Source organism: Aspergillus steynii (assembly GCF_002849105.1).
Source record: "Aspergillus steynii IBT 23096 chromosome Unknown P170scaffold_8, whole genome shotgun sequence".
In the NCBI taxonomy this organism is placed as follows: domain Eukaryota; kingdom Fungi; phylum Ascomycota; class Eurotiomycetes; order Eurotiales; family Aspergillaceae; genus Aspergillus; species Aspergillus steynii.
The window spans coordinates 397,574-421,958 of record NW_020194405.1 but is presented as its reverse complement, the minus strand read 5'-3'; the positions used below and the strand labels follow the sequence as shown (position 1 = coordinate 421,958).

The following is a 24,385-nucleotide window of genomic DNA, read 5'->3' as shown; positions in this document are numbered from 1 at the left end:
AGCATTACTTATTGCCGGTACTGAATAAGCGGCGAAGATTAGATATTCTCCTCAACCTGCATAAAACCTGCCGGTTATCAGCATCTTACCTCCAGTTACATACGCACTGGCCTCACTAAGAAGGTTAACAGCCGCTCTTGCGACACAATGATATACAAGACGGATTGAAATACCCTCAGGCGGCCTCCTGGTGGGTAGAAGTTCAAAAATCGTGACCGTTTATTTGTAGCTGGGTATATACGGGATGTACTCTCGAGATGGACCAGATGCGTTGAGTCCGTCTACAAATCTCTCGCAAGGTGTATATGCCGATGGAGATTCAATTGACAGCGGAGATATTCAAATGGCTAGTTGTAAAGAGTCCTAGTAAACCCTTCTTCTCTCAAAGGCGCGGCCGGGAATTTCTCAGCTCTGTATTCATAGCAGGATCAACCAGGATCTTTACGTGAGCCGCCTTGTTATTGATCAATTCCAGAAATCCCTTCTCTACCACCTCATTTAGCGAGACAATCGACGTGATCATGTCCTCGGCGGGGGCGTTTCCAGACTCCAGTGCTTGAAGTACACCAATAAAGTCCTCCATGGTGTAGCAAATGCCACCCATCAGTCGTTTTTCAAAGCAGACAAGATCATTGAGATTCAGCTGCAAGGGCTTTTCATGGACTGCTACGTTGAACACCGTACCCCCCGGCCGAACAGCCGCAATGGCAGTGTCCAACGTGACCTGAAGCCCAGTGGCATCGAAGACCACATCCGCTCCATCCACGTTGATGTTATAAATGGCTGAGAGCACTGGGTCCTCGTTAGACTTTTCCGAAGGGTCGACCACGACATCCGCCCCAAATTGCACTGCCATTCGCTTGCGGGATGGAGTCACTTCGCTCACAACGATCGTGCGGGCACCCCACACTCGGAGAAGCATCACGATCGCCAAGCCAATGGGGCCTGCCCCAAGAACCACTGCCGTCTGTTTGATCTGAAATCCGGAGAGCCTGATGGAGTGCCAAGCCACCGCGAGAGGCTCCAGAAGCGCACCAACCCGAAGAGAGACGGAGTCAGGGAGAATGATGCAATTAATCGCGTTGACCACGATCTCCGACGCGAAGCCGCCGCCTTCGGCGCTCATTCCATACGAGGCGTATCGTTTACAGATGTTGCGCTTTCCAAGTTGACAAGTCGTGCATGGTTCAGTTCCATAATGCCGGTCATCGAGGGCCGGATTCACTGAGACCTTGGAGCCAGCTTGAAGACCGGTAACTGCAGACCCAAGTTCCACAACCACTCCGGACATCTCGTGGCCCAACGTTACGGGCAAGCTCTGACCCGTCCATGGATGTCTCTCGCCGGGCTTGGGTGGGAAGATGGGCCCTCCGAGATATTCGTGGATATCGGACCCGCAGATTCCACAATACGCAACCTTAACACGGACCTCATTTGGACCACATGCGCTGCGGAAATTAGAGATGAAATTTCAAGAGGACATGACCCTATGTGGATCTCATACCGAGCGGGGATTTGCTCAAGCCTCGGGTCCTTCTGTCCATAGTACCGAAGGGCGGTGATCGTATGCTGGGGCGTGTCGGCCATGAGATTCTAAGTACTAATTCAATGTGTTTTCTGCAGATTATTTCCCCTCCCTCCGGCAGCCAGCATCTTATAGAATCCCATGGTGTTTGATTTCCCCGCACGAAGGTAGTAACCCTTTCATTTTGAGGACATGGTGTGTACTCCGGAGTAAGTCGCATTTTCTGCTCCGGGTTTATGCCTCCTCCGAGGCCCGGCTATATGTGATTACAAATCCCCCACTCCCCACCTTTTCACTCTCGCCGTCCAACATATCCCCCGGATTTTGTGCGGACCTCGCGCGACTTGAAATGTTGTCTTGATGATCTTTTGAGCAGTCTCATCAATCCGGGTGGATGCACGGGATACGAAAAGGTACCAGCAAACCTGCTCGGACGCGTGTCCGAGCCGGCAAGGCATGTAAACGATGTAACCAGAAACGCATCAAATGCGATGCCATGCACCACATGCCGTGCACAAACTGCGTGCAAAATGATAATGCCGAGTGTATACTCCGCGAGACCCGGCGAGGGACATATATCCGCAAGGGGCAGGTTCAGGATGCGGCAGAAAGTTCCGAGCTTCCCACTGCCTCCACTCAAGTGGGAACTAGCACGACAGAACCAGAACCGCTTCAAGCCCCTGAAACAACTACGGCAATTACCTCCGTGCCTGTGGATGATGTGGCGTCCCATCAGACCACCGATGCCCACCATGCCGCTGGCGCTCATCAACCTGCTGGCGAAACAGAACCTGTAAGTAACCCTCCTATGTCAGATCCCGACAACAGTCACCCTAACAAAAATTGTTTGAAGATTCAGACGAATCCTGCCTCTCTTACGCAATCGCCGGCACTCACTCAAGCCTCAATCCCTCATGGCTCGACACTGGCTACTAATTCACCGTTTCAACGATCATCGGCCGGCTCAGAGGACATCACTTCCAATTATCGAGATATCTCCTGGTCAACCATGTTTGATCATTTCCTAAATAGCCGAACGGATGGCAAGGATTTTGTAGACAAGTGTTCCATCACCTACCTTGGGGAGTCATTCCCCCTGGCCATCGTTCTAGATGATCTGAACGAAGGTGGTCGTCCAAAGCTGCATCATCCAGGACCTCCGTTCCCGGAATCGGAGCAACTGACCGATAGGTCGAGCCAGAATCAGTCAACACACATATTGCCGGAGGACTTGGAGTTTCTGCGAACCAAAGGCGTCTTCGAATACCCGGACAAATCCCAGCTAGGTGTGTTTCTAGATGTCTTCTTGGAACGCGTGTATCCCCTTTACCCAATCGTCAATCGCCATGAGCTTATACAACAGCACGCAAATGGGGATATTCCATTAATCCTGCTACATTCCATCTGCTTTATTGCGGTCACCTTCTGTCCTCTATCGGTGTTGCATCATGCCGGCTTCGCCTCGCGTCGAGAGGCTCGCTTTTTCTACTATAAAAAGGTTAAGGCTCTCTTTGATTCTGGATATGAGATTAATAAGATCGTCATCCTCCAGAGTGCTATCTTGATGTCATTCTGGGGCGGAGGTCCCAACAACTACTGGAATTTCTACTCCTGGATCAGCACTGCAGTTACTATGGCCGAAGCCCTAGGAATTCATCGGTCGACGGCAACGACCAATATGCAACCAGGAGATAGAAGCCTGCTCAGGCGGCTGTGGTGGATCTTGGTGACCCGGGATAGTGCCTGTAGCTCCTTGGTGGGTCGACCATTTCGCATAGACCTGAATCAATCCGACACCGAAATGTTGACAATTGGGGATTTTGCCCACGATGCAATGACATCGGACTTTCTGGAATGCCCCTCCCGTCAAAGGTATGCCCGATACCAGATCGAAATTGCAAAGCTCTCTTCAATCCTGCGCGACATCGTTATGAGTCGGTTCTACCCTAAAAGACGGCCCTTCACACCCGACACGCTTCAGACGCGACTGAAACAGTGGCGTAAGGAGTTGCCTCCAACATTATCGTGGCATGATGATATGCCAGATCCTTCCAATCCCTTCTCCATGACTCTGTCGGTTCAATACAATCACCATCTGATTTTGATATATCTGTGCCGCTGCCCGGGCGCCAACCTTCAAAACAGCGATGATCACGATAAAGAGGAAACTATGGCTACTGCAGCGGAGCATATATCAACCGTGGCATGCACGGCTGTCACTAAATCAAACATTCTTACCATGCCTCACGAACTATTCCATGGTATCTTTCTGGCACAGGCTGTCTTCTACACAAAACTTAAGAGCCCAAACAAATTATTAGCGCAGCTTGGTCGGTCTGCGCTCACCAATTGCCAGATGGTGCTTCATGCCACATGCGAGTGTTGGGATCCTAGCCCATGGATCATGCAACTATTTGATAGCCTTTCATCCAGGCGGTTGGAGAGGCAGCCCTTGAACGCAGCGCCAGGGAACCACCCCGAAGGAACCGCCGAGATATTAGGGCTGAGCGGGCCATCTGGCCCAACGCCCGAGGCGGGAGTGTTTAACGGCCTGTTGGGCTACGATCCCTGGCAAAGCAACCCCATGTTGTCATCCTTGTTTGATCTACCACCAGAGCTTTTGTTGCCTGAATGATTAAGGAGCCGTTGCGATATTAGGCGTCATTGAGCTCCAGAGCAGCAGGATAGTAAGATTTACGGCAGAAAGAATGAGAGACGTTACAGGACAGAGGCCATGTCAGTCTGAGAATTAATGCAAAGCAGTAGACCATCTACTGACTGTCTATGTAGTTCCTTGATCTTCGGTGTCACCCATCTGTTTAAATACTGAAGTATCAGCACCAACTGAGCATTGTGCACATTCATCATGGATACAGTCACAGGCAGATCGGTTAAATAGCGTGGACCTCAGCGCACGAGGAATGTGGCGCAGTCTCATTTACCCTTGGCTGGCTGCGTCAGACACTGAAACAAAGCAAATCTTGTCTGATCGAGAAAGTCGATTGTTTACCAGACACTGGTACAGTGGCGTTTTAAAACTGTTTTGGCTGAGACATCTCGTTTGACTCCACCTACACTGTCTACTACAGAGAACCACTACGCGCTTGTATCATCTGGAACAGATTCCATGCACAGGGAATTTTGCAAGATGCCCTGAGATTGCTGGCGCCAGATCTTGACACATGGTCCCCTTTGGCGTTTCTGAGACATCGGGCCGGCGGAGAATGAGTGGGTGGATGATCGCAAATTACTGTCTCTCTATTTCACACCTTCAGCAGTATACAATTAGCCTCGAGTAAGTCTGGTAAACCCAACTCATCAGATAATATAGATGTGGGCCCTGACAGAAACATAACTAATCGCTAAGGTGTACAGTGGCGAGGGGAACGCGAAAATACTGTTGGATCATATTCACAGTAGAAGACCCGTAAAGGTGTATTGAATAACCAAGACGAACTGTGTAGGTCGCATTTGGCTCGATGTATTCTTTTTCACCTCAAACCCATAAGTTGGTATACCGCATATGACGTCATACATAAAACCCAAGACACGAATATACTGCCACCTCACGCCAGACCGCCCCACTGACCGCCGCCTGAGTCATCTGTTGATTCCGCCGGACCGGAAGAACCTCTGCCCGGTGTCTCTTTTGGCGGCGGGGCGGTTTTTCAATTGATCGCGGGGTGGCCTCGACCTGCATTTTTTTCTCCGATTGTGACTCACCACACTTACGTTCCGGAAAGGCGGGGGATTCTCTCTATACTCCAGACCCTCTTTTCACTCGGCAATATGGCAACCATGACCGCCGACGAGCGGTTCGCGCTCATCTCGGAGAACCTTCAAGAGGTCCTCAATCCGGATGTCATCAAGACGATCCTCGCCGAGGGCCGCAATCCGAGAGTTTACTGGGTATGTTGATTCGCTGGGGTGGGCTTATGAGGGATTGGAGGGGTTTGAGCTGATGGTTTGGGATTTTGCGCGCAGGGAACAAGCCCGACTGGAAAACCTCACTGCGGATATTTCGGTACGATTGCTTGATTGTCTACGATGCGATGCGACTGGGTGGGTTTGCTGATGGTTGTATCTTTGTGCAGTGCCGGCGGTGAAGATCGCGCAGCTTCTGGCTGCAGGCTGCGAGGTTACTGTTTTGGTGGCGGACATTCACGGATTCCTGGACAACTTGGTTGGTTTGGACGGTCGAATACACATCAGAGGGTGGGCGCTAACGGCTGGTAGAAAGCGCCAATTGAACTCGTCGAACACCGGTCGAAATACTATGAATACACGATCACCGCCATGCTGCAGGCCGTCGGCGTCTCGACGGAGAAACTCCGCTTCGTTCTCGGTAGCTCCTACCAGAAGACCCCCGAGTATATCATGGATGTGTACAAGCTGTGCTCGATGGTCTCGGAGCACGATGCTAAGAAGGCCGGCGCGGAGGTCGTCAAGCAGTCGGATAACAGCCCTCTGTCGGGACTGTTGTACCCGATTCTGCAGGTGCTTGATGAGGAGTACCTCAAGGTTGATGTGCAATTCGGAGGTACTTACGCCCTGTCTCTGGTCTGCGCGGGGTGTTTGGAGGCTGACAGCAAATAGGTCTGGATCAGAGAAAGCTTTTCGCCGCCTCTACGGAATGGCAACCCAAGATGGGCTACAAGAAGGTAGGCACCCAACACATGGCGAAGTTGCTCTCTCAGCTAACATCGTTTCTAGCGTGGCCATCTCATCAACCCTCTCGTCCCCGGTCTGACCGGTGGTAAAATGAGCTCCAGTGAAGAAGGTAAATCGCCATATCTTCCGCATCTTGGGACCAGCCACTAACCCCATCCAGACAGCAAGATCGACCTCCTCGAGTCAGTAGACAGCATCCGCAAGAAGATCCGCAAGGCCCAGGCCGCGCCCCAGCAGACCGAAAACAACGGCGTCCTGTCCTTCGCCCAGTACGTCCTCTTCCCGGCCCTGGCCCTCAAGACCGGCACGCCCGAGTTCCGCGTCAGCCGCGAGCGCGATGGCCTCGAGCCCCTGGTCTACAGCCACATCGACCAGATGGTGAGCGACTACAAGAACGACGTCGTAAGTCCCTCAATCCACAAATACACAATATGCAAACGCTAACCCCTTAAAGCTGACCCCTCAACTGCTGAAGCCCGCCGTGGCCGACGCCCTCGTCGAACTGACGGCGCCCATCCGTGCCGCCTTCGAGGCCTCCCCTGAATGGCAGGACGTAATACAGAAGGCCTACCCGCCGCCGCCCCAGAAGGAGAAGAAGAAGAAGCAGAAGGATAAGGGCTCGCGCTACCCCGGGGCTGGGGCTCCCGCTGCTGACCAGGCGAAGCCTGCCGACGCGGAGCCGACGAACTAATTTACTGCTAGACTATATTTCATTGGAAGATAGATGCAGGTTATCTACATCACGAATATAAGGCTAAAGAGTTTTGATGGCTGTGCGTTTATTACGATAGAGTGGTTGGATATCCCTTGGAAATTCTGTGTGGATGTAGGCGTAGTATAGACTAGTTGGTACTATGGGTGTTTTAGGTGCGAGATGCAAGATGCCAAGCCATCGCTGCGGGCCTTTTCTATGTATCGAGCATCTCATGTAAGGAATATCGGTCTTTCAAGTCCCTCCACATGAAGTGCATATACAAACCTGTTAGGAACGCCTGACCGGGGTCAAGAACCATTCACTCGCATCCAGTATATGGATCGGTAAGAATTCATAAAATCATAATACCATGACCGAAATCAATTATACCCGGCTTTTTACTCCGCCAAAAGGTAAATCCCCCTCAGAGAGAACCCTTCTGGCCATTCTCGATAAATCCATCCTCCTACTCTGCATCTCCCCACCACGAAAGTCCCGCGTCCAGATCACCAAGACTCTGCCACAGATCAATCCCCTCCAGAGCATCTACAGACGGCAACGCATCGTCACTGGTCACCGCTACCTCCAACTCAACTCCCTGTGCACTTTCCTCCGACCCACTGACCCCTCCAGACACAGACTCGACGGGATCCGCTCTCTTCTGCTCCAGCCCCAGTACATACCGCGCAATGAGCTGGATCTCGTGCACGTTGCGCTGAGTCCGGGGCCATAGCTCCGCCAGCGCCTTGAGACATCCGATGATCATACGGAGCTGGTCTCTAGCGATCGCCAGGTCCTTTCCTTTGAGGAGGAAGTTGCACGCCGATAGGAGCGCCAGGGTCCCTTCGCTGATCATGCACGTGAGAAACGGGGTGTGGTGGAAGGGTCGGATTGGGAGGGCGAGGAGCCGGATCTGGGCTTCTACGGATCGGAGGACGCGCGCGGTGTGCACGTTGACGAGCTCGGGTGTTACTGTCTCGGGGAGGTGGTCTCTCGCGCAGCTGGAGACGTGCTCGACGGGGCTGAAACGGAGGTCGGATAATGGTCGGTGCATGCCGATAATGGATCTGGGAGGTTGTAAGGGTTTGGATGATGGAAGAAGGGAGGGGTTGGGTCCTACACGTGTATTACTAGATGAGCTTGGAATATGAGCTCGTCTATCTCTCCTGTTTTCGTCAGGACTTGTTTATGTTCCTGTGGTAGGAGAAGCAGCCAGCCGTCGACGATGGCGTCTGCGGCTTGGATGATGTCTAGGGAAGCGGTCTTTCCGCATCGAGGGACCGCGGATATTGCTGCTGCTGCGCATCTGACTGCCCCGATGAGGTACGCGAATGATGAAAAGGGTGTTTCGCTGAAGTCGAACTCGCGGGAGTCGAATTCTTCGAGTGTCCTTGGTTGTGGGATTTTCTGTCGCAGAACTTAGCAATTCCCGAGTTACTTCTTTGTTGATATTGGTCCGAAAAGGTAGCTTTTACGGCTGGATATAGCAGAGCTCTACTTACGCCTGATTCGTACTCTGATTCCTGACAGGGTAGATCCACAGTGGCATCGATATTAATCACCGTGAAATCCATCGTCCCCAGCGTGCCGGCATAGTAGCCGTCCACGACGTAGAGTGACCACCAGGTCCGCCTCCACGATTCAATCAAGACCGGATCTCCGTGTCCGTGCTCGGTAGCGAATTCGCGACGAAACATCCCAATTTCAACAGCAATGGCCACGGCGTGGTCCATTTCCTGCTTCGACTCGGTCTTATACTCATACCAGAAGAGCGCACTGGAGTAAAGAAGTCGACACTGGACCATAATTGGATCTTTTGGCGACGCTTCCGAGAAAGAAGTCTCGACCAAGCTCCTTAGCGGATCGGACCATTGTTTGAAGCGATACAGATGGCCAATACATCGCATCACCGCAATCAGCGGCTCGAGATTCAGTGGCTTCCTGTGGTCTTGGTAGAACCTGGCCAGATGGCTCCGAGGCAACGCCACGGGGTGAAATTTGTGGAAGTTCTCATAGTATGCGTCAATCAGAGTGTCGTCATGAATGTTGTGAATTCCCGTGTTCGGGATTACGGAAGCCGCCAAACCCGAGGGCGTCGTCGCGTCAGCAACACCGACGCCATTCAGAGAGGCCAGGTTGCCGGCAGGCTGAGGGACAGTCGAGACTTTTGAGTTGTCTGTCGAGGAAGAATCGCCATTATCCGTCGAGGATGCAGCCGCGAGGCGTCTGCGTTTTTCCGTAAGAGCTGCCCGGTCGAGGCCCCCTCGGCGGGACTCGGTGTAGTAGCATTGCTTTCCAGCGCGGGTGCAGCGACCACATTCCGGTCGTTTGTTGTCACATTTCACATGGCGGGAGCGACAGGACAAGCAGGCAAGTGACGAACGGGAGACCTTTTGTCTCTCGGGAGCTAAGGCATCGATGGAAACCGTCAAGTTGGCCATCGGGTTGTCTGTCGTCGGGAATGAGCGAAGGAAGCAGGATCAGCGGGTATTGGGGACTGCCAAGCCCGCAGGTCATTACCCGCGCTAGGCTTTTTCGAGAGTATTTATACAACGTAGATTCACATCCAAATCTCTATTCCAGTCAATCATCTCATTTCAATATCTTTCTCAGATACAGTTAACTTTTGAATTTTAAGACTTTCAATTCATCCTACAAAATGCCTAACAGAATCGTCATCGCCGGGGCAGGGTTCGCCGGAGTATGGAGCGCCCTCTCTGCCAAGCGTCTCATCAGCTTTCATGGAAAAGACGAGGATATCGAGGTCGTTGTGATTGCACCTGAGCCTTCCCTCGTCCTCCGCCCTCGACTCTATGAAGCCAATGCATCCGGCATGACCCATCCTCTCGGTCCTCTTTTCAAAGATGCCGGCATCAGTTTCATCCAGGGTACTGTGGAGACCATCCAGACGGAGGATCAAACCGTCAAAGCGCGACTTGTGTCTGGCTCCACATCCACGATCAAATACGATCGCTTGGTATTAGCCGTCGGAAGTACCGTTTCTCGTCCCGGACAGGTCACCGGTGTGACAGAGTACACATTCGATATCGATGCACTCGACTCGGCAACTAAACTCGAAGCTCACCTCCAGAACCTCGCCTCTCTTCCTTCAAGCCCAGGTTGCGATACCCTCGTCGTGTGTGGAGGCGGATTCACAGGTATCGAGCTGGCGACGGAACTACCGAAGCGCTTTCCCGACGCCCAAGTGGTTCTGGTTGAAAACGGATCCGAAATCGCTTCGGGATTCGCACCCAGCTCGCGCACTGTCATTCAGAAGGCCCTCGCCGATCTCAATGTGGAGGTCAAACTCGGATCATCGGTAACATCTATCGATGGCGATGGTGTAACTCTTGCATCGGGCGAGCGCATCGAGACAAAAACACCCATCTGGACCGCAGGAGTGAGAGCAAGCCCATTGACGAACCAAATCTCGGGACCCAAAGATAACCTTTCCCGTCTGCACGTCAATGAGAACCTGCGTGTTCCGACTAGCCCCAATGTCTTTGCCACGGGTGACGCGGCGTGTGCCCGCGCAGACACGAACGGCCATCATGCGCTGATGTCCTGCCAACACGCTCTCGTTCTAGGCCGGTTTGCTGGCCACAACGCGGCTGCAGATCTACTGGGTGATCAAATGATCCCGTACTCTCAGCCAGCGTATCTTTGCTGCCTTGATTTGGGAGGATACGGGGCGGTGATTGCGACGGGTTGGGAGAAAGAGTTGAAGCTTCAGGGTGACGTGGCCAAGGGGGTGAAGACCCTCATCAATCAGCAGTTGATCTACCCTCCGCAAAACGTCGAGGAGGCTATGACTGCGGCACATCCGATTGGGCCGGACTCTGACCAGTTGCTTGATCAATTGCTTGCTGTGGTGGCGTAATTGCACAGGATATCGGATCAAGGAGGTGACAGCATGTAATGAGGCTAGTGGAGGCAGACAGAGATGCTGTGTTTTATTGTTGTTGGTTTTGGTAATTTTGTTTGAGTGGCTATTCTGTGTACTGATAAACAACTAATTTTTGAATAAGCATTGATTCTGTTAATTCTGGGCATATTCCGTATCGAAAGAGTGTTTTCTGACGAGAGGAAAAAAGCAAAAATGCTCCGCAAGATCAATCGATGGGATTGTCTACTCGGTGGGGCAGTGGGGCCGACCAACGCTAGTGCGGGAAATGGCAGGCACCCGCCGACTAGTAGATGCAGCCTAATCGTACTGTAAACATCAATCCATTCGCTCACTTCTCTCTCTGAATTTAGCATTTCCCTTTTCTCGATAGTGACAATGAGCTGGGATTTGAATCTATGCATGAAGCCATCTGAGACACCAATTGTTCCCTTTTTCTACTATGTCTCTCCCCAGCCTGACCAGTTACCATCGCCATCCCTGCCTATCGAACCATGCGACGGCTTCTTCACCTTGCCATTGGAGATCCATCAGATGGTTTTTGAACTATGCGATCCTCCGACACTTTTTCCCCTCATGCATACATGCTCTTATACTCGACGGCAATGCTCGAATCTGTTCTGGAGGTCCCTGCGCAACGTCTGTTTTCAACTTGAGCCTATGGACTCGGTATGGGACGGGCAATTCTGCCTATTATATCACTGCCCCTCGTTCGCTTCCCACGTTACGCAGATTGATATCAGCTTGAATCTTGATCAGATGAGTTCAACCAAGGACGTAAGACAGGGGTTCTGGGACAGAATCCGGGAGCTATTCCCGTCAGTGAGCAAAGTGGTGTTGACTTGCCCAAATCATATACCGAATCTACTTGCTGGCGACATTGTGACCCTACACGCTGCGATGGCGTTAGTATTTAATCTTGCCCCGCCGGGTATCACACCTCTCATTACATTAGAAGAGTTAGACACTACTGTCCTGTGGTCGATCGATAGTCAAGGGGACTGGCACGCCGCTGAAGACCCTTGGACCCCGTTACGGGTTTTGCTGCCCCCGAAGAAATTACCCCCGGGCATCCTGAGCGATTTTATACGCGCATGGCAGATTACAAGTCTGATATTCTGGGGGCAGTTAGGGCTCCGTTGGCTTCGAAGAGAGACATATGCGCGGTTTCCCACCAACGGCCAAATAATGTGTCCGGCTTACAACTGCGATCATACCTTTCGAGACCGCCAGTCGTGGCGGCGCCATATCTTTAGATCCCTCCATGATCCTGTCAGGCTCTGGCACAGAGAATATCCTCTTTCGTGTGCCTGGGATACTCCCGCTGAAGTGAAAACTATTCTTGATGCACGGCAGCAACGTATTGATCGTATGTCGAAGGAGGCTAGGGCCTTGACAGCAGGACTTCGCCACCGGGCGGGTAGAGTTGAAACGACTCAGCATAAAACATTTAAGAGAGAACTGCGCGATCAGATGATTCTTTACGGGTATCTCATACCTGGTATGGAACTGAAACACTCGACGCTGTGGAACGAGGCTGATGAGCTCTTCTATGCCGACCATTACGACCATGAGCAATGGGAGGAGAACAATATTGATCCGGACGATTTCAACGAGGAGGATTATTTCGAGGAGCATTTTGATGAGAAGGATTTCTTATGAGAAAGGCAATAGAGTATAATATCTTATCAGCGTTAATTCGGATATTTGCATCTCAGGCAACTTGAACGAGCAAAGGTAGCTAGGTGCTTTTTAGGTTACCTACAACGTAAATCTTTCGTTTCTTTTCTTTCTCCTCTATTCTATTTCTCAAAACAAGGAGCTATCCAAGTATTATCAAGTGAAAAAGAACTCAAATCGCTCTACACAGGAAGGAGAAGTGGTATTACGTGCACACATATTCAGGATGGTGCAGTGGCTCCGACTCGCGGGGGGGCACCCGGGCGGGCGCCCGCCCCAGTGCCCTCAACGGCCCCTACGCCAAGGCCCCTACGCCATCGCGGTCGAGCCGCTGCACCGGGAAGCGGGGGGGCATCTTTTTTTTTTTTTTTCCACCTGTCTTTTCTCTTTGTTCTTTGCTTTCGTTCTTGAGACATTGTCTTAGTACGTCTTGATTAATACGGGATTTTATTCGAAGGCTTTTCTTGGGTTAGGGAGAATTGAATGCTGATCGAGTTACATGATAACTTCACAAGGTATAGGTCCAGAGATGTATGATCATCAAAGAAATGATATTTGTCCATCATTTTGAAAACAGAAAAGGCTCTTGTCGCTATCTGAGAAAGGCTTTGTTGGACATTTCCCATCATAAGTCGATTGTCTTTCTTAGTAGGGACGCAGGGACGGCAGCGTTCATTGACATGATTGTGTCGTCATCATCAATGACAGGCTTTGTGGATGTCAGACATAGTCAATGTGCTGGGCTTTTTCCACGTTCAGGAATCTTATTGACGTGAACGCCTGGGGAAATCAAATAATGGGAATGTCCTGGTATTCCTTAGAGGCCCGCACAGTGATAAGAATGAAAATATAAAGTAGTGAATGACCTTTATACGGTATGGTTTAAGGAGCTTACTCCTTCTAGGCCCTTTCGGATCAAATCCCCAGAGTTTCTTTCAGAAACAAAGAAAACAAAAAAGAAAAATAAAATTCCTTCGATTTTTCGAATAGTTTCACAATGTGGGGAAGGTTCATCTATTCTATGGAAGATGACTAGACACCTAAGGTGAGGCGGGGAGAACTCTAATGTAGTATCTTGCGTTGAGTGAGGTGAGAGGCGATGGAAAAAGACTGACGATTTGACCAAGGCGATGGAATTCTTAGTAAGGAAAAGAGATCACTAACCTATGACTATGAGCGACAAGATGTGCTTGGGATCGAAGTCCATGGTGTTTGCTTTTATTTGACAAGAAGTAGTAGATGGCTGATTGTTAAAGGCGCTACTTCTGGGGACATGAGACTGGAAAATGGCGGCTATCGTGATGAGACGCTGGCATTAGAAAGGACAAAGCTTACCAGGTTGCGAGATAACAGATGGACGAATGGGATCCCAAGTCTATGATGTTTGAGGCGCCGGTTCTCTTTGTCTTCTCGCCCTCGCGTCTTTGTCTGCCAACGACTGCAGCAGTTTCAGTTGAAAGCACATCTAGCCTTGTCGAGTCTTTGGTAAAGCTTGAGTTGAAGGGGATGTGCGCGCTGATCCTTGGCTCCGTCTATGAGATCGTTGATCATCTCGAATGTCCAATCCTCGAAACTGGGACGCATACATCGGGGGATAAGGCCACTTGGCAGAGATAGAGGAATACACCGGAAATGACAGAGTCATCGCACACGTGATGGCATTGTACGAAAATCTATAAAACCCGGCCACATTCGCTCGAAAAGACGGGGAGAAGTAACAAAAGTTGAGTAAACGAAGTTAAGCAAACAAGAATACCAGTTTGTTTTCACCACCACCATCAATATGTTTCTTCCAATTCAAAACCTCTCTTGGATCGCAAGCGTCCTGGATGAGAATCAAATCCCCCATGTACTCGGATGGGACGCAAGTTCTGTGGTATTGGGAGTCCCCTACGGGCCGGATGTAAGTACAAGCTCTGTTCCAACATGTCCCCCGGTCTAACAACTGATCTTATAATCTAAACCTATAGGAAACGCAATTCATCATAGAAGACGATTATCTCTCCGCCGCTATGGATCTGGCCTCCAACGCCGGCTTCGTGCGATGCACCGACGGAGCGTGCAGGGTTAATCATCAAGAAACCCACTCCACGCAGATCCCCGACGGGCATTTCCACACTGAAACATTCGGAGGGACCGTCATCTTCATGTACAAGAAATCGCTCACCTGCTGGGGGCTGCCCGATCTGCCCGTGCAGGCGCCCGACGCCAACGACCGCAATTTCATGCTTTCCAACGACCCCCGTCTGCCAACCAATTGGGTTCCGGAATTCCCCCCGATCAAGATCCTCACTTGGGTGGGTCTGATCGAAACTCTGATCTTGCTCCAATGCCGTGATGTGGATCATCTGAATGACATGGAAACCTCCTGGTCTAGCCATTTCTATTCCCTCCACATCCGTCGCGGGCCATCCCCGGTCAACGAAACGGATCTTCAGCCTCACTTCCGCCCCTTTTGGCGGCTGTATATGTCGGAGCTGAGGCCTGAGACTTGGCCTGGGGTTGCTTTGCAGGACGCCCGGCGACGCCTTCGTCTGAGGCTGCTTGCGGACGGGAATATGCCCCCGCCTCCAGATACCATCGCCTTCCCGGACCCTGCGAACATGGAGATCCGCAGGAGATTCCCTTATTTGACTTTGGATCCAGAATTAGCGCGTGACAGAAAATACCGCTTATTGACTTTGGATCCGGAATTGAGGCGCAGTGATACATGATCTCACATCTTGTTTCAATTACACGAAGAGGCGGGAGAAACCGATGGAAGAAAGCAGGAAGGAAAGGAAGGAAAGGAAAATTGGAAAAAAGAAGGGAAAAAAAGAAGACAGAGGAAAAAGACTAGTACTGCGAAGGTAGATTGAGAATTGATTGATTTATTTTCAAATAATTTCGTATAAATGGAATCTCGTGTGCTCTGGAAAAGGTACCAGGCCCAAGACCGGCCGGAGTTTCCTCAGATAGAACGCCGTAGGGGCTAAGTCCGAGACAGACTCTCAATCCCGCAGCCACCATAAACGCAAATCGGGAGGAAAGACGTCAAACCCAACCAGTCTCCGCGTGGAGATTCTCCTGGTCCGGACCTTCCATTCCATTCCATCTCCTTGGTAAAACCCGTGGCGCTGCATGTGGTCTCGTGAAGCAAACACACAAAGTAACAACCCGCATTCTCCATCACCCATCAGGCTCTGGACGAGAATGCTGTCTGATGGAACAAAGATAGGAGAAACAGGAGAATGAAGGTTCAAGGAACGAACGGGAAAGGGGCAGCCAGGCTTGGGACTGCTGTGCAATTCCGCTTTGCTGGAGAAGAAAAAGATTCAAACGGCTTATAAGCAGGCTCCCCGCGCCCTTCCAGTCCTCTCGTCTCAACATTTCCCCTGCTGCTCTCAAACAAACACCATGTCGTTTCAACAGCAGCGAAGAGCTGCAGTCCTGACGCTAGACGCCCTGCGAAGGATACCCTTCCTAAAGCAAGCCAGTATTGCCTTGATTGGGGGCTTTGCTGTTCGTTTCTACCACCCCCTCAGAGTCACGGAAGTACAGTAGCAACCTCCCTCACCCCATCCTGCAAACGTGAAATAGCACCGAGCTGACCTATTCTGGAAGGACATTGATTCCCTGGTTCATATGGAACCTGGTCTGATAGATCGCATCAATAGGATTCGCCCCAATCAGATTGCAGTCGGGCCAACCGGCGTCTCTGAATTCGTCAAGAGACAACTGGTCATTTATGACCGTCAGCTTTTCCGGCACCACGGCGATCTTTTCCAGGTGTGGGTTGCTGACGAGAATGGGCTACATCGTCACAACAGGATGGCCGGTCTGTGGATCAATCTGGACTTCACACCGTCTCAGCTGGTGAGTGTAAAGGAGACTCCTTTCCTTCTTGGGTGCCATGATGCTGACAGTCTTTTCGTCCCTTTCCTACCCATTTTCGCCCTTCCAGTTGGACTCCTTCCAGCGGGTTGGCTGACATTTGCAACGCCGAAGGAACTTGCGGTTCTGAAGATTAGCTGCTGTCCACAACGCACTTCGCCGGAGAAAAGGCGGAAAGATGTCGATGATGCCAGGGCTATGGCACATTTGGTCCTCGCGAATGGCGAGCCATATTTGTCTGCTGCGCTAAGGGAGGTTGTGGATGAAACTCTGGGGGACTTCGTGCGGTATACTCTTGACCCGATTGATGTGTGGCAGACGATTTTGGGAGTGTGATGAGTAGGAGAAATCTCGGTTGTCTGATTCATTCATGTGCAATTCTGAGTTTGTATGCGTGATTTTGGCAAGTTTCTTATGTTTGGGTAGATAGGCTCTTATAGAATGTTCAAATTGGCTCATGAGAAACTCACTTAATAGCTATCTGAATAGGTTGTTTATCGCAATCAATAGGTATTAGACCGTAGAGCGTGGAGCATGGACAGAGGACTCCTTGACCACCGACTCGGATAATGTTACGGTTGAAGACGTATCCGAAGTCCCATCCATTTGCGTCGCTTGTTCTCTTAAGTACTCACAGTACTTGTTCAACAAGCGACTTGTTTCCCATTGAGATCCTTCGTCTGCCGCACACTCGAACAGTCTGGCCAGATCGCAGAGCTTCATGATGCCATCTGCGGATTGAGGAACAGGCAGCACGATCTCCTCTTTTTCATCGCAAACACGAAATTTCCCACCCTTTTCATTCCCACCATAATCAAATAGCAGGATCTGCAAAGCGCTAAGATCGCCATGTGCCGCTGCCTGGCACAGTGCGACTTCTTTATAATCGCCGTTATCACTGTGGCTTGAGCGTAGCTTTTCTGCCGCTCTGATCTCAAAGTATCGCTCGATCGGGGCCGGAGCCTTGTCTTTCTCTACGGTCGCATTCAACTTCTTCACTAGCTCACGGACTAACGCTGTTTGGAGCAGAGACGCGAGAGACTGTTTCCGCATGTGGGTGATAAACATCCCAGGGACAAGCCCCCAATGGCGAGATGAGTAGAGAAGCTCTGCCAAAATCGACTCCAGTTGCTCTTCATCAGGAGGTTTGGAGGAGTAGTACGTGTGCATGCTGAGTGTGTCTTGCAGATGGGACGACGACCTTTGCACCTGAATCCAATAATCCGATGCTATCTCCCAGAGCAGCGCAGCCAAGTTGGCAATTCCCATCGCCAAGACAAGCATTTGACCCGTTGAGTGAGCGATGGGTTCCGTGGGTAGTCCATTCGCCGAGATTATACACTCGACAGATATGATCGCGATCACCGGACAGCCGAGATGAATGGCGGACCAGTATACCAGTCGCAGCGTAAACAAAAGTAAGGCCTTGGGGAGCTTCTTTGGGTCGGTGCGATACACACGGGAGATTTTCCCGCCACTTGGAAAACGCGGTCGCAGCATCGGTCCGAAAAAGTCAACTTTGTTGTCGAATGGGAAAAAGTTAGGGCAAGCATGTCTCTTGGACAGAAAATACTGTCGTTCTCGCTCGACCGGCTCTTGATTGTGATAGAGGCCCCGTCGATGCAAACAGCATAGCATAGAAAAGAATACCACCGTTATGTTCGCCACCGTGTTTCATATATCCCGAATGTCTCAATAAGGGCGGCTTGGGTGTCATCTCCCGTTCTTGGGGCATGATTGATCCCATCAATCCAGTACCATGCAGCGAAGCTATTTGCGGCCAGACAGAGTAAGTTTTGCAAGAGGAGGATTGCATCTGGCTGGAGTTCATATCGAAAACCCGTGTCGGGCTCGTTGCGCCTTTCATACAAATTATATGAATCCTGCAAGAAGAGCACAACAATCAAGTAGAAAGCGATAAGAAAGTCTGCAGGAGCGCATCGTGATCTAATCAAATCGACCAGAAATTTAGCAAAAATAACACAGCAGATCAGGAAGCAGCTGGTCCGCACGCGACGTAGAGATGCCCATGATCCGTAGCCGGACGCCCGTAAGAGAAACAATGACACCGAATGCAGATACAAGCCCAGGCGGATTCCCAGGCCGTATAGCTCCCCTTCCGAGCCTGTGCTGATGCTAGAAGCGGAAGCCATGGTTGACCCTGTGTCAAACTGAGGTGGGGCAACGAGGTTGAAAGGTGACATATCGTACACTCTTCATCTCCTCACAGGGCTGAGTCAATGCGCTGTGGCTTTGTTGGTTTGTAGGCACACTTCCAACATTGCCAAGCTCTTTTCGGCGAATTTTTTGTCACCAAAATGAGATCAATCTTTTTGGTCGGGTGGATAAATTCAATATGTAGTCTAAATACCAGCCTTGTATCTATCATCAACCCGACGAAATTCCCTTTCCCGGTTTTTGATGTTAAATAAATGATGGCAAAGCCGACCACCACCTTTCAGTCTTTATCGGATTATTTTGTCTAATGGGGTTCGACCGCCAAAAAACAACTATTTCAGATGTATCACTGTATTATTATGTCCCAATCAAACATTTATAACATACGTAATCATATCCTTCTATGCAGTTCCCAGAAACCATGCCCCAAATGCGAGCAACGATCCCAGTTCCATGCCCCCGAATGTTCTCCCAGCTGCTCCGCTCGACGCGGTAGTCTCTGCAGCAGACGCGGTCTCGGTCTCAGTTGCTTCAACATCGGCAGTTGAGCTAGAGTCCGAATCAAAGTCCGAGCTCGAGGTTATGGAGGCATCGCTCGACGTTGTCTCGGAAGTCGACCGGCCGAATTCGCTCGATGTGCTCGTCGACGTCTCAACTGCAGTGCTTATTGAAATGTCACCAAGTGATGAGGTCGATGTCGACGTGGTCCTGGTTGAAGCCGCAGAGGCCGTGCTCAGACTCGAATCCACATCGGTAGAGCGGCCAGTCCCGCTCGTCACATCCGCTGTGGGAATCGCCGGAGCGTAGGTGGTTGGAAGTGTGTCGTCAGTGTTAATCGCGACGGTTCTGTAAGGAGTATTGATGGTGATCATAGTCGGTGTTCCGGTGCACCGTCTACAGAATCAGTAACTGATGAAGATAGGGCTACGGCAATTGGAACAAACCCCAGGAGATTGGCACAGCATCCGATAAATACGTTCCCATCAAAGTTGCATCGCTGGGCAATTCCACATCCAACTTTCAAACAGTCAGCACTTTTGTCTGCCATTGTCCATCGCCAGGGCAATCCATACCACCGCCTTCATCATGACCGCAGCAATTCTGCGCGCATCCGTCACCACAGCATCGCCCGATAATGCATCGTCCGCCGCCAGGGCATGTGTCTCTCTTCTCGAGGGCGCCGTACTCGACCGTGGAGAACTCCTGCTTTAACAAGATGGGAAGCTCGTTGTCGCTAGCTTCCTCGTCCGCCACGCATTGGTGAACTGTCGCGCTGGTGATAAGAAGGAACAGGGCTCGATCGAACATCATTTTGAACGAATTAGCAGTGATTCGCCCTCGCAAGTCTGCTATTCTTTCCGCAGCTTCGAACAACTGCTTGAGAAAAGGAGAAAACAAACTGAAATAAAACGGACCATCTCATCCACACATACTTATACCACAGAACCAATCCGACAAGTGGGCCAACACTCGTATTCTCCTCTTGGCGAGCCCAAATCTCCAGCATCAACCAGCGCTATCACACACGGCTCGATAAGGTCGAGCGAACTGCTATACTATTTCTGGGCCACCGGCGAACTTGGCGCACCGCGAACCTCGTGTTCGGGGCCTGAGCATCCACTCACTGTAAGGCTGGGAGTGGTCGCGTGGACGGGAACTTTGTTATGTCGAAGGGGCCATTTGGATATTTTCCTGCAAAGCCATGAGGTCAGAGCTGGTGCGTTGGTCCGTAAAGAGCCTCTTGGGGTGGGCTCTTTGGGCTTGTCCTGCTCGTGCCTGATCTTGATCACATGCAGTAGTCTAATGGTTTGTTTTATCCAGCTAACTGGCTTCACTAGGGTTCGGAACTTGCTGGACATCGCTTCGAGGTGGAGTTGGGATCGCCATCTCCTAGTGGTTCTCGCGCTTTGATACCTAAATAAGCGACCCATGTAATCAAAATAAGATAGCGATCATCCCACCAGACATAGAATAGTGACTCACTCGCTGTTAAACCACAATCTCCCTCCCCTCAATCAAATCAAATGTCGGAACAGTCTGGATATCAAAAGAACCCTTCCCATCAAATCGATGCTGATCTCGCTTCATCTGACAGTACCGCATTGCCTCATTCCTGATCGCTTCCCACTCCAACATTTGTCTCCCCACCATCTGCCCGTTCGCCTGGACCCTCTCCAGCGCTTCCTTCACCCAGCCCACGCAGTTCCATCCCGGGGTATCCTGTCTAACCGGCGTCTCCCGTAGAACACCCACCAGGTCAGTTTTATCGATTATCTTCGCAACCATGATCCGCACGAGCAGCATATCCGTCGGCCCAACCGAGCGCGTCGACTCCGCGAAAAACCACTCCCAGGTGCCTTCTGTTTTCGGGCGCTCTTTCGCTTCGTAGTGTAGACATACGCTGGATTTTCTTTCGGTTTTGGGAGCAATCAGTAGGGCCCAGTGGTAGCTGTGTACTTGTTAGTGCGAATGGCGAAGGAAGGTTAGGGCTTGATGGACCCATGGCAGTTATGCTTACATATCTTCTTTCCCGGGCATTTTGGGCGCTCCTGAGCGGGCGTGCAGCGCGACGTAGAGGCGATCTTTATTGGAGGGCATTGTGAAGGAGGGGTGGTAAATTGATGGCGGGCTCAAGTGAAGTTGTTTGGTGAATGTTGAATGTGCAATAGGCAACCTCTGCCACGTGATGTTGCTGTTTGTCTTGTACCCCGCCGTGGATGAAAACCTTCTTCCTACAACATGTTGATTTGAATTGGCCGTTTCAATCATCACTTGTCGCCATTGGTCATCGTCAATGTTTTCGCAGGACGGTTTTCATGTCTTGCCCAACGGTTGAGCGACATTCTAAAAGACTCATGGATGTTTTGAAAACAAGAAGTGTGATGCATTGGCTGGTGGATTCTTGAAGGTACCTGTTGCGAAAAGAAGCTTATCTCTATGTGCAGTTTTCTCGTGCTATATACGCATTGCTATTGATCTAGGCTTTCTTATCATCCACTCCTCCTCCACCTTCCGCCTCGTTCTCCAGCCTCTGCGCTTGGATCATTTGCGCGATCGCATCCTCCGTCTTCAAATATGTACGGCTCCCCTGCAGAAACCAAAACCCAATCGAGACGACCAGCATCACCCCGAACACGGCAATCGCATAATTCATATCGCTGGCGGGCGGGTTTGGCGATTCGGGAAAGAAGAAAAACACGGTCGTGATGGCGCAGTAGATCAGACTGACCCAGTTCACGGGTGTTCCCCATCGTCCCAGCTGGAATGGGCCCGGGGGAAGCTTTTCACGACCGACGACAAGTAGCGCCGCGATGGGGAGACCGTATGAGATGGTCAGTGCGATGGTGCTGACGCTGAGGATGGCGTCGAGGACGGTGTTGGCGAAAAGATAGAGGACCCCGACCAAGGCGATCAGAACGCCTTGGAACCAGAGAGCCCGCGCGGGAACCTTCCAGGTGCGATCGACGTGCATGAGGTAGGGACTCCAAGGTAGACCGCCATCGCGCGCAAAGCCCCATGTCAGCCGAGAGGCGGTGGTTAGGATGCTGATTCCCTGACCAAGACCGTTGAAGATGAAAAGCGCGATCAGCGTGGCGCCGCCTTTCAGACCGACAGTTTCCAGCATCAGTTCGATGAATGGGAGCCCAGTAGGGGAATCGAGAACTCGGTCGACGTTTTGAATGGAGAAGAGGCAGACAATCATGAAGATAAATCCGGTAACGGCGCCCAGGAAAACGGCCAACCAGATGACCTTTGGAGCGTTTTTTCGTGGGTTGGGAATCTCTTCCACCATGTGGATGACCGCGTCAAAGGCTGTCAGGCCGTACGCGGCTTGGACCAGGCCGGTAAACCAGACGACGCCGTCGCTCCATCCGGTCTGATTCATCCATTTACCGAACACAAAAGATGCGGGCTGGAATGAAAGGTCGCTCTTGACGCCAACAGAGATGAGCAGAGCGAGCGAGAGAACGACAAACAGTCCCGTAAACCACACTCCGACAAAGTTGTTCAGCCAGGGTAAGACTCTCTCGCTGCGACATCCGACCACGTTGATCACTGTCAGAACGAGCACGCAGCCAATGTACACGACGAACTCCAACCACCCTGTTCCGGCGCCTTCCCAGTTAGGGTTGAACATGACCTTCATGCCGAGGAGAAACTCGGTCATGAAGGCGACCTGGGAAGCGGTGAGGGTCCACCATCCGAACGTGTTGATCCAGGCGCACATGTACGAGGCAAACCGGCCAGTCGGTGTGTCCCACAGTCGAAAGACCCAGTAGGCTTGGCCGAGTGCGGTCGGCATGCTGCTGGCGAGCTCGCCCAGCGACACGGCCACGCAGAGGTTACACACGGTGACCAGACACAGACCCCAGAGGATGGTTATAGAGCCTCCATTGGTCAATCCGCTGTTGAGGTCCTGCGCGAAAGTGGAATAGGTACCTTTTCTCGGTCAATTAACGAAATTCGACGCGGACCAGTTGGCACATACCTAGAACACAGAACGCGAGCGCCAACATGCTCCAGAGGTCAAACTTTCGCGTCAGGGCCTGGTCATGGCCCATAGCCGCGAGGTCGCGAGCATCTTGCACACTCTGATCGACCGATTCCACCGGTTTGATAGAATGAGGGTTTGTTTCAAGGTCCATCCGGAGAGAAACAAGAATTGAGCAATTCAGCCGACAGGAAAATAAATGAAATCGATGGACAAGGAGCGAACCCAACTGTCCATTTTCTGCCGTCACTTATTTTGACAGTTGCAGAGCTGTCCACACAGGAGGGGCACGAGTTCTTATGGACGCCGTGTCCTATCAAGACTGCACACGACGGGGTATTTTGGTTCCCCTCACGAAAAGCGCATGGATGGATTGGTCGGTTATCAATTGGGGAAGTTAATCAACAGCATTGGTCACGAATGATAGTCCGTGATAGGCGTGAGATACTCAATGAGGGTTAGCAGATTTTTCTCTATTTTTCTCCGATTTGCTCCTCGGATAATTCCGCGCTGAACAATTTAAATGAAATTGTTTTGCGGGGAGGAAATTGTGAGTTTGTGTTGGCTCGGTAGGACTTCCTAAGTGGGGATGGCATTAGCGCTTGTCTTTTCCATGGAATCCGCCCCGGTTGATGTCACCTTCCACCTTCCACTTCGCCTTCGCATTGCCTACACTGCCATGATGGACACATGGACGGAGAATACTGCAGGAGTGCAGGACGGGCCACAACTCCCCTCCCTCTTGGACTAGGCGACAGCGTTCTCTGTGTCGCCAAACCCGCTCCATCTCCCCGGCTCTCCCTTGCAGTCAACTCGCCACTCCCGATCGGGCAGGTCTATGCGGCCCTGATAAACCCCGTGTTGATGATCGTCGATCCCATGCATGACCGCTTCCTTTAGATAACAATCTACCTATCTCCTGCAGGATGAAGGGGCCGATACGACGCGATAACAGCCACTCGGCCCTTGACGGACCCCGGAACCGAACACACGGCAAATGATCGTGACGTCCAGTCTCCACGCGACTCGTTCGTCGCACATGGCTTTACTCATGATACTCCGTTCCTAGGTACCGTCATAGAAATGCCCAGATCTGGCGAAATCTGTCAGAAAGTTCTGAAACAAAAATCATACGTCGAGAAATACGGCGAATTGACAGAGCTCCATTCATCCCTATCAACCATTTTACTCTTTCCTGTCAGAGCTCACGAGGAATCTATCACTATACTATTTAACAGTAGGTAGACCTTGGGCGGCTCCTTGCCCTAATTATCAATGACTAGGACGGCTTGTCCACTAGCACATTTGACCTAAACTCTCTTTTTAAGAGTCTCCTCAGCGGCCTATTTCGATCTTTTTTCATCCACC

The 24,385-nt window shown here is 51.3% G+C and overlaps 13 protein-coding genes across 13 annotated transcripts; 6 read left to right on the top strand and 7 right to left on the bottom strand.

Moving 5' to 3' along the window:
• Window positions 1-382: 382 nt before the first annotated feature.
• On the bottom strand, window positions 383-1,587 carry P170DRAFT_415586 (2,3-butanediol dehydrogenase; the record flags this gene model as incomplete). The annotated part of the gene is made up of 2 exons (XM_024847068.1): window positions 383-1,448; window positions 1,505-1,587. The coding sequence occupies 2 exons, from the start codon at window positions 1,585-1,587 to the stop codon at window positions 383-385; spliced, it is 1,149 nt and encodes a 382-aa protein (XP_024700125.1).
• Window positions 1,588-1,870: 283 nt separating this feature from the next.
• Window positions 1,871-4,250, top strand: P170DRAFT_415585 (Zn(II)2Cys6 transcription factor). Its single transcript, XM_024847067.1, has 2 exons — window positions 1,871-2,318; window positions 2,379-4,250. Exons 1-2 carry the CDS (start codon window positions 1,920-1,922, stop codon window positions 4,158-4,160), a joined length of 2,181 nt encoding a protein of 726 aa, XP_024700124.1. The 5' UTR covers window positions 1,871-1,919; the 3' UTR covers window positions 4,161-4,250.
• A 958-nt stretch (window positions 4,251-5,208) lies between these two features.
• P170DRAFT_512963 (tyrosine--tRNA ligase TYS1) lies at window positions 5,209-6,968 on the top strand. The gene is made up of 8 exons (XM_024855044.1): window positions 5,209-5,434; window positions 5,510-5,549; window positions 5,620-5,708; window positions 5,762-6,065; window positions 6,122-6,186; window positions 6,239-6,305; window positions 6,357-6,598; window positions 6,651-6,968. The coding sequence occupies exons 1-8, from the start codon at window positions 5,315-5,317 to the stop codon at window positions 6,885-6,887; spliced, it is 1,164 nt and encodes a 387-aa protein (XP_024700123.1). The 5' UTR covers window positions 5,209-5,314; the 3' UTR covers window positions 6,888-6,968.
• A 97-nt stretch (window positions 6,969-7,065) lies between these two features.
• P170DRAFT_440047 (putative C6 transcription factor) lies at window positions 7,066-9,342 on the bottom strand. The gene is made up of 3 exons (XM_024849978.1): window positions 8,393-9,342; window positions 8,011-8,297; window positions 7,066-7,957 (listed from the first exon to the last, which is right to left on the bottom strand). Exons 1-3 carry the CDS (start codon window positions 9,329-9,331, stop codon window positions 7,357-7,359), a joined length of 1,827 nt encoding a protein of 608 aa, XP_024700122.1. The 5' UTR covers window positions 9,332-9,342; the 3' UTR covers window positions 7,066-7,356.
• A 130-nt stretch (window positions 9,343-9,472) lies between these two features.
• P170DRAFT_440046 (NAD(P)/FAD-dependent oxidoreductase) lies at window positions 9,473-10,919 on the top strand. Its single transcript, XM_024849977.1, has one exon. The coding sequence runs from the start codon at window positions 9,550-9,552 to the stop codon at window positions 10,768-10,770; it is 1,221 nt and encodes a 406-aa protein (XP_024700121.1). The 5' UTR covers window positions 9,473-9,549; the 3' UTR covers window positions 10,771-10,919.
• A 247-nt stretch (window positions 10,920-11,166) lies between these two features.
• P170DRAFT_512960 (uncharacterized protein) lies at window positions 11,167-12,456 on the top strand (the record flags this gene model as incomplete). The annotated part of the gene is made up of 1 exon (XM_024855043.1): window positions 11,167-12,456. The coding sequence occupies exon 1, from the start codon at window positions 11,173-11,175 to the stop codon at window positions 12,454-12,456; it is 1,284 nt and encodes a 427-aa protein (XP_024700120.1). The 5' UTR covers window positions 11,167-11,172.
• A 1,750-nt stretch (window positions 12,457-14,206) lies between these two features.
• P170DRAFT_512959 (uncharacterized protein) lies at window positions 14,207-15,188 on the top strand (the record flags this gene model as incomplete). Its single annotated transcript, XM_024855042.1, has 2 exons — window positions 14,207-14,377; window positions 14,445-15,188. The coding sequence occupies exons 1-2, from the start codon at window positions 14,258-14,260 to the stop codon at window positions 15,186-15,188; spliced, it is 864 nt and encodes a 287-aa protein (XP_024700119.1). The 5' UTR covers window positions 14,207-14,257.
• Window positions 15,189-15,870: 682 nt separating this feature from the next.
• P170DRAFT_479364 (uncharacterized protein) lies at window positions 15,871-16,683 on the top strand (the record flags this gene model as incomplete). The annotated part of the gene is made up of 3 exons (XM_024853668.1): window positions 15,871-16,008; window positions 16,078-16,329; window positions 16,462-16,683. 3 exons carry the CDS (start codon window positions 15,871-15,873, stop codon window positions 16,681-16,683), a joined length of 612 nt encoding a protein of 203 aa, XP_024700118.1.
• Window positions 16,684-16,860: 177 nt separating this feature from the next.
• Window positions 16,861-17,847, bottom strand: P170DRAFT_479363 (uncharacterized protein; the record flags this gene model as incomplete). The annotated part of the gene is made up of 1 exon (XM_024853667.1): window positions 16,861-17,847. The coding sequence occupies one exon, from the start codon at window positions 17,845-17,847 to the stop codon at window positions 16,861-16,863; it is 987 nt and encodes a 328-aa protein (XP_024700117.1).
• Window positions 17,848-18,002: 155 nt separating this feature from the next.
• P170DRAFT_479362 (uncharacterized protein) lies at window positions 18,003-18,500 on the bottom strand (the record flags this gene model as incomplete). Its single annotated transcript, XM_024853666.1, has 1 exon — window positions 18,003-18,500. The coding sequence occupies one exon, from the start codon at window positions 18,498-18,500 to the stop codon at window positions 18,003-18,005; it is 498 nt and encodes a 165-aa protein (XP_024700116.1).
• Window positions 18,501-18,926: 426 nt separating this feature from the next.
• P170DRAFT_501700 (uncharacterized protein) lies at window positions 18,927-20,273 on the bottom strand (the record flags this gene model as incomplete). The annotated part of the gene is made up of 3 exons (XM_024854167.1): window positions 19,599-20,273; window positions 19,470-19,542; window positions 18,927-19,419 (listed from the first exon to the last, which is right to left on the bottom strand). The coding sequence occupies exons 1-3, from the start codon at window positions 19,834-19,836 to the stop codon at window positions 18,927-18,929; spliced, it is 804 nt and encodes a 267-aa protein (XP_024700115.1). The 5' UTR covers window positions 19,837-20,273.
• Window positions 20,274-20,514: 241 nt separating this feature from the next.
• P170DRAFT_367189 (uncharacterized protein) lies at window positions 20,515-21,123 on the bottom strand (the record flags this gene model as incomplete). Its single annotated transcript, XM_024844797.1, has 2 exons — window positions 20,515-20,974; window positions 21,044-21,123. The coding sequence occupies 2 exons, from the start codon at window positions 21,121-21,123 to the stop codon at window positions 20,515-20,517; spliced, it is 540 nt and encodes a 179-aa protein (XP_024700114.1).
• A 379-nt stretch (window positions 21,124-21,502) lies between these two features.
• On the bottom strand, window positions 21,503-23,171 carry P170DRAFT_449902 (putative amino acid permease family protein; the record flags this gene model as incomplete). The annotated part of the gene is made up of 2 exons (XM_024851078.1): window positions 21,503-22,965; window positions 23,015-23,171. The coding sequence occupies 2 exons, from the start codon at window positions 23,169-23,171 to the stop codon at window positions 21,503-21,505; spliced, it is 1,620 nt and encodes a 539-aa protein (XP_024700113.1).
• Window positions 23,172-24,385: the final 1,214 nt, after the last annotated feature.

Coding starts and splice junctions, on each gene's coding strand:
- P170DRAFT_415585 (XM_024847067.1), top strand. CDS start 1,920: ATGCACGGGATACGAAAAGGTACCAGCAAACCTGCTCGGACGCGTGTC. Junction 2,319..2,378: donor CTGCTGGCGAAACAGAACCT/GTAAGTAACCCT, acceptor AATTGTTTGAAG/ATTCAGACGAATCCTGCCTC.
- P170DRAFT_512963 (XM_024855044.1), top strand. CDS start 5,315: ATGGCAACCATGACCGCCGACGAGCGGTTCGCGCTCATCTCGGAGAAC. Junction 6,066..6,121: donor GGTTGATGTGCAATTCGGAG/GTACTTACGCCC, acceptor GACAGCAAATAG/GTCTGGATCAGAGAAAGCTT. Junction 6,306..6,356: donor AATGAGCTCCAGTGAAGAAG/GTAAATCGCCAT, acceptor AACCCCATCCAG/ACAGCAAGATCGACCTCCTC.
- P170DRAFT_440047 (XM_024849978.1), bottom strand. CDS start 9,331: ATGGCCAACTTGACGGTTTCCATCGATGCCTTAGCTCCCGAGAGACAA. Junction 8,298..8,392: donor AATCAGAGTACGAATCAGGC/GTAAGTAGAGCT, acceptor GTTCTGCGACAG/AAAATCCCACAACCAAGGAC. Junction 7,958..8,010: donor GCTCATCTAGTAATACACGT/GTAGGACCCAAC, acceptor ACAACCTCCCAG/ATCCATTATCGGCATGCACC.
- P170DRAFT_440046 (XM_024849977.1), top strand. CDS start 9,550: ATGCCTAACAGAATCGTCATCGCCGGGGCAGGGTTCGCCGGAGTATGG.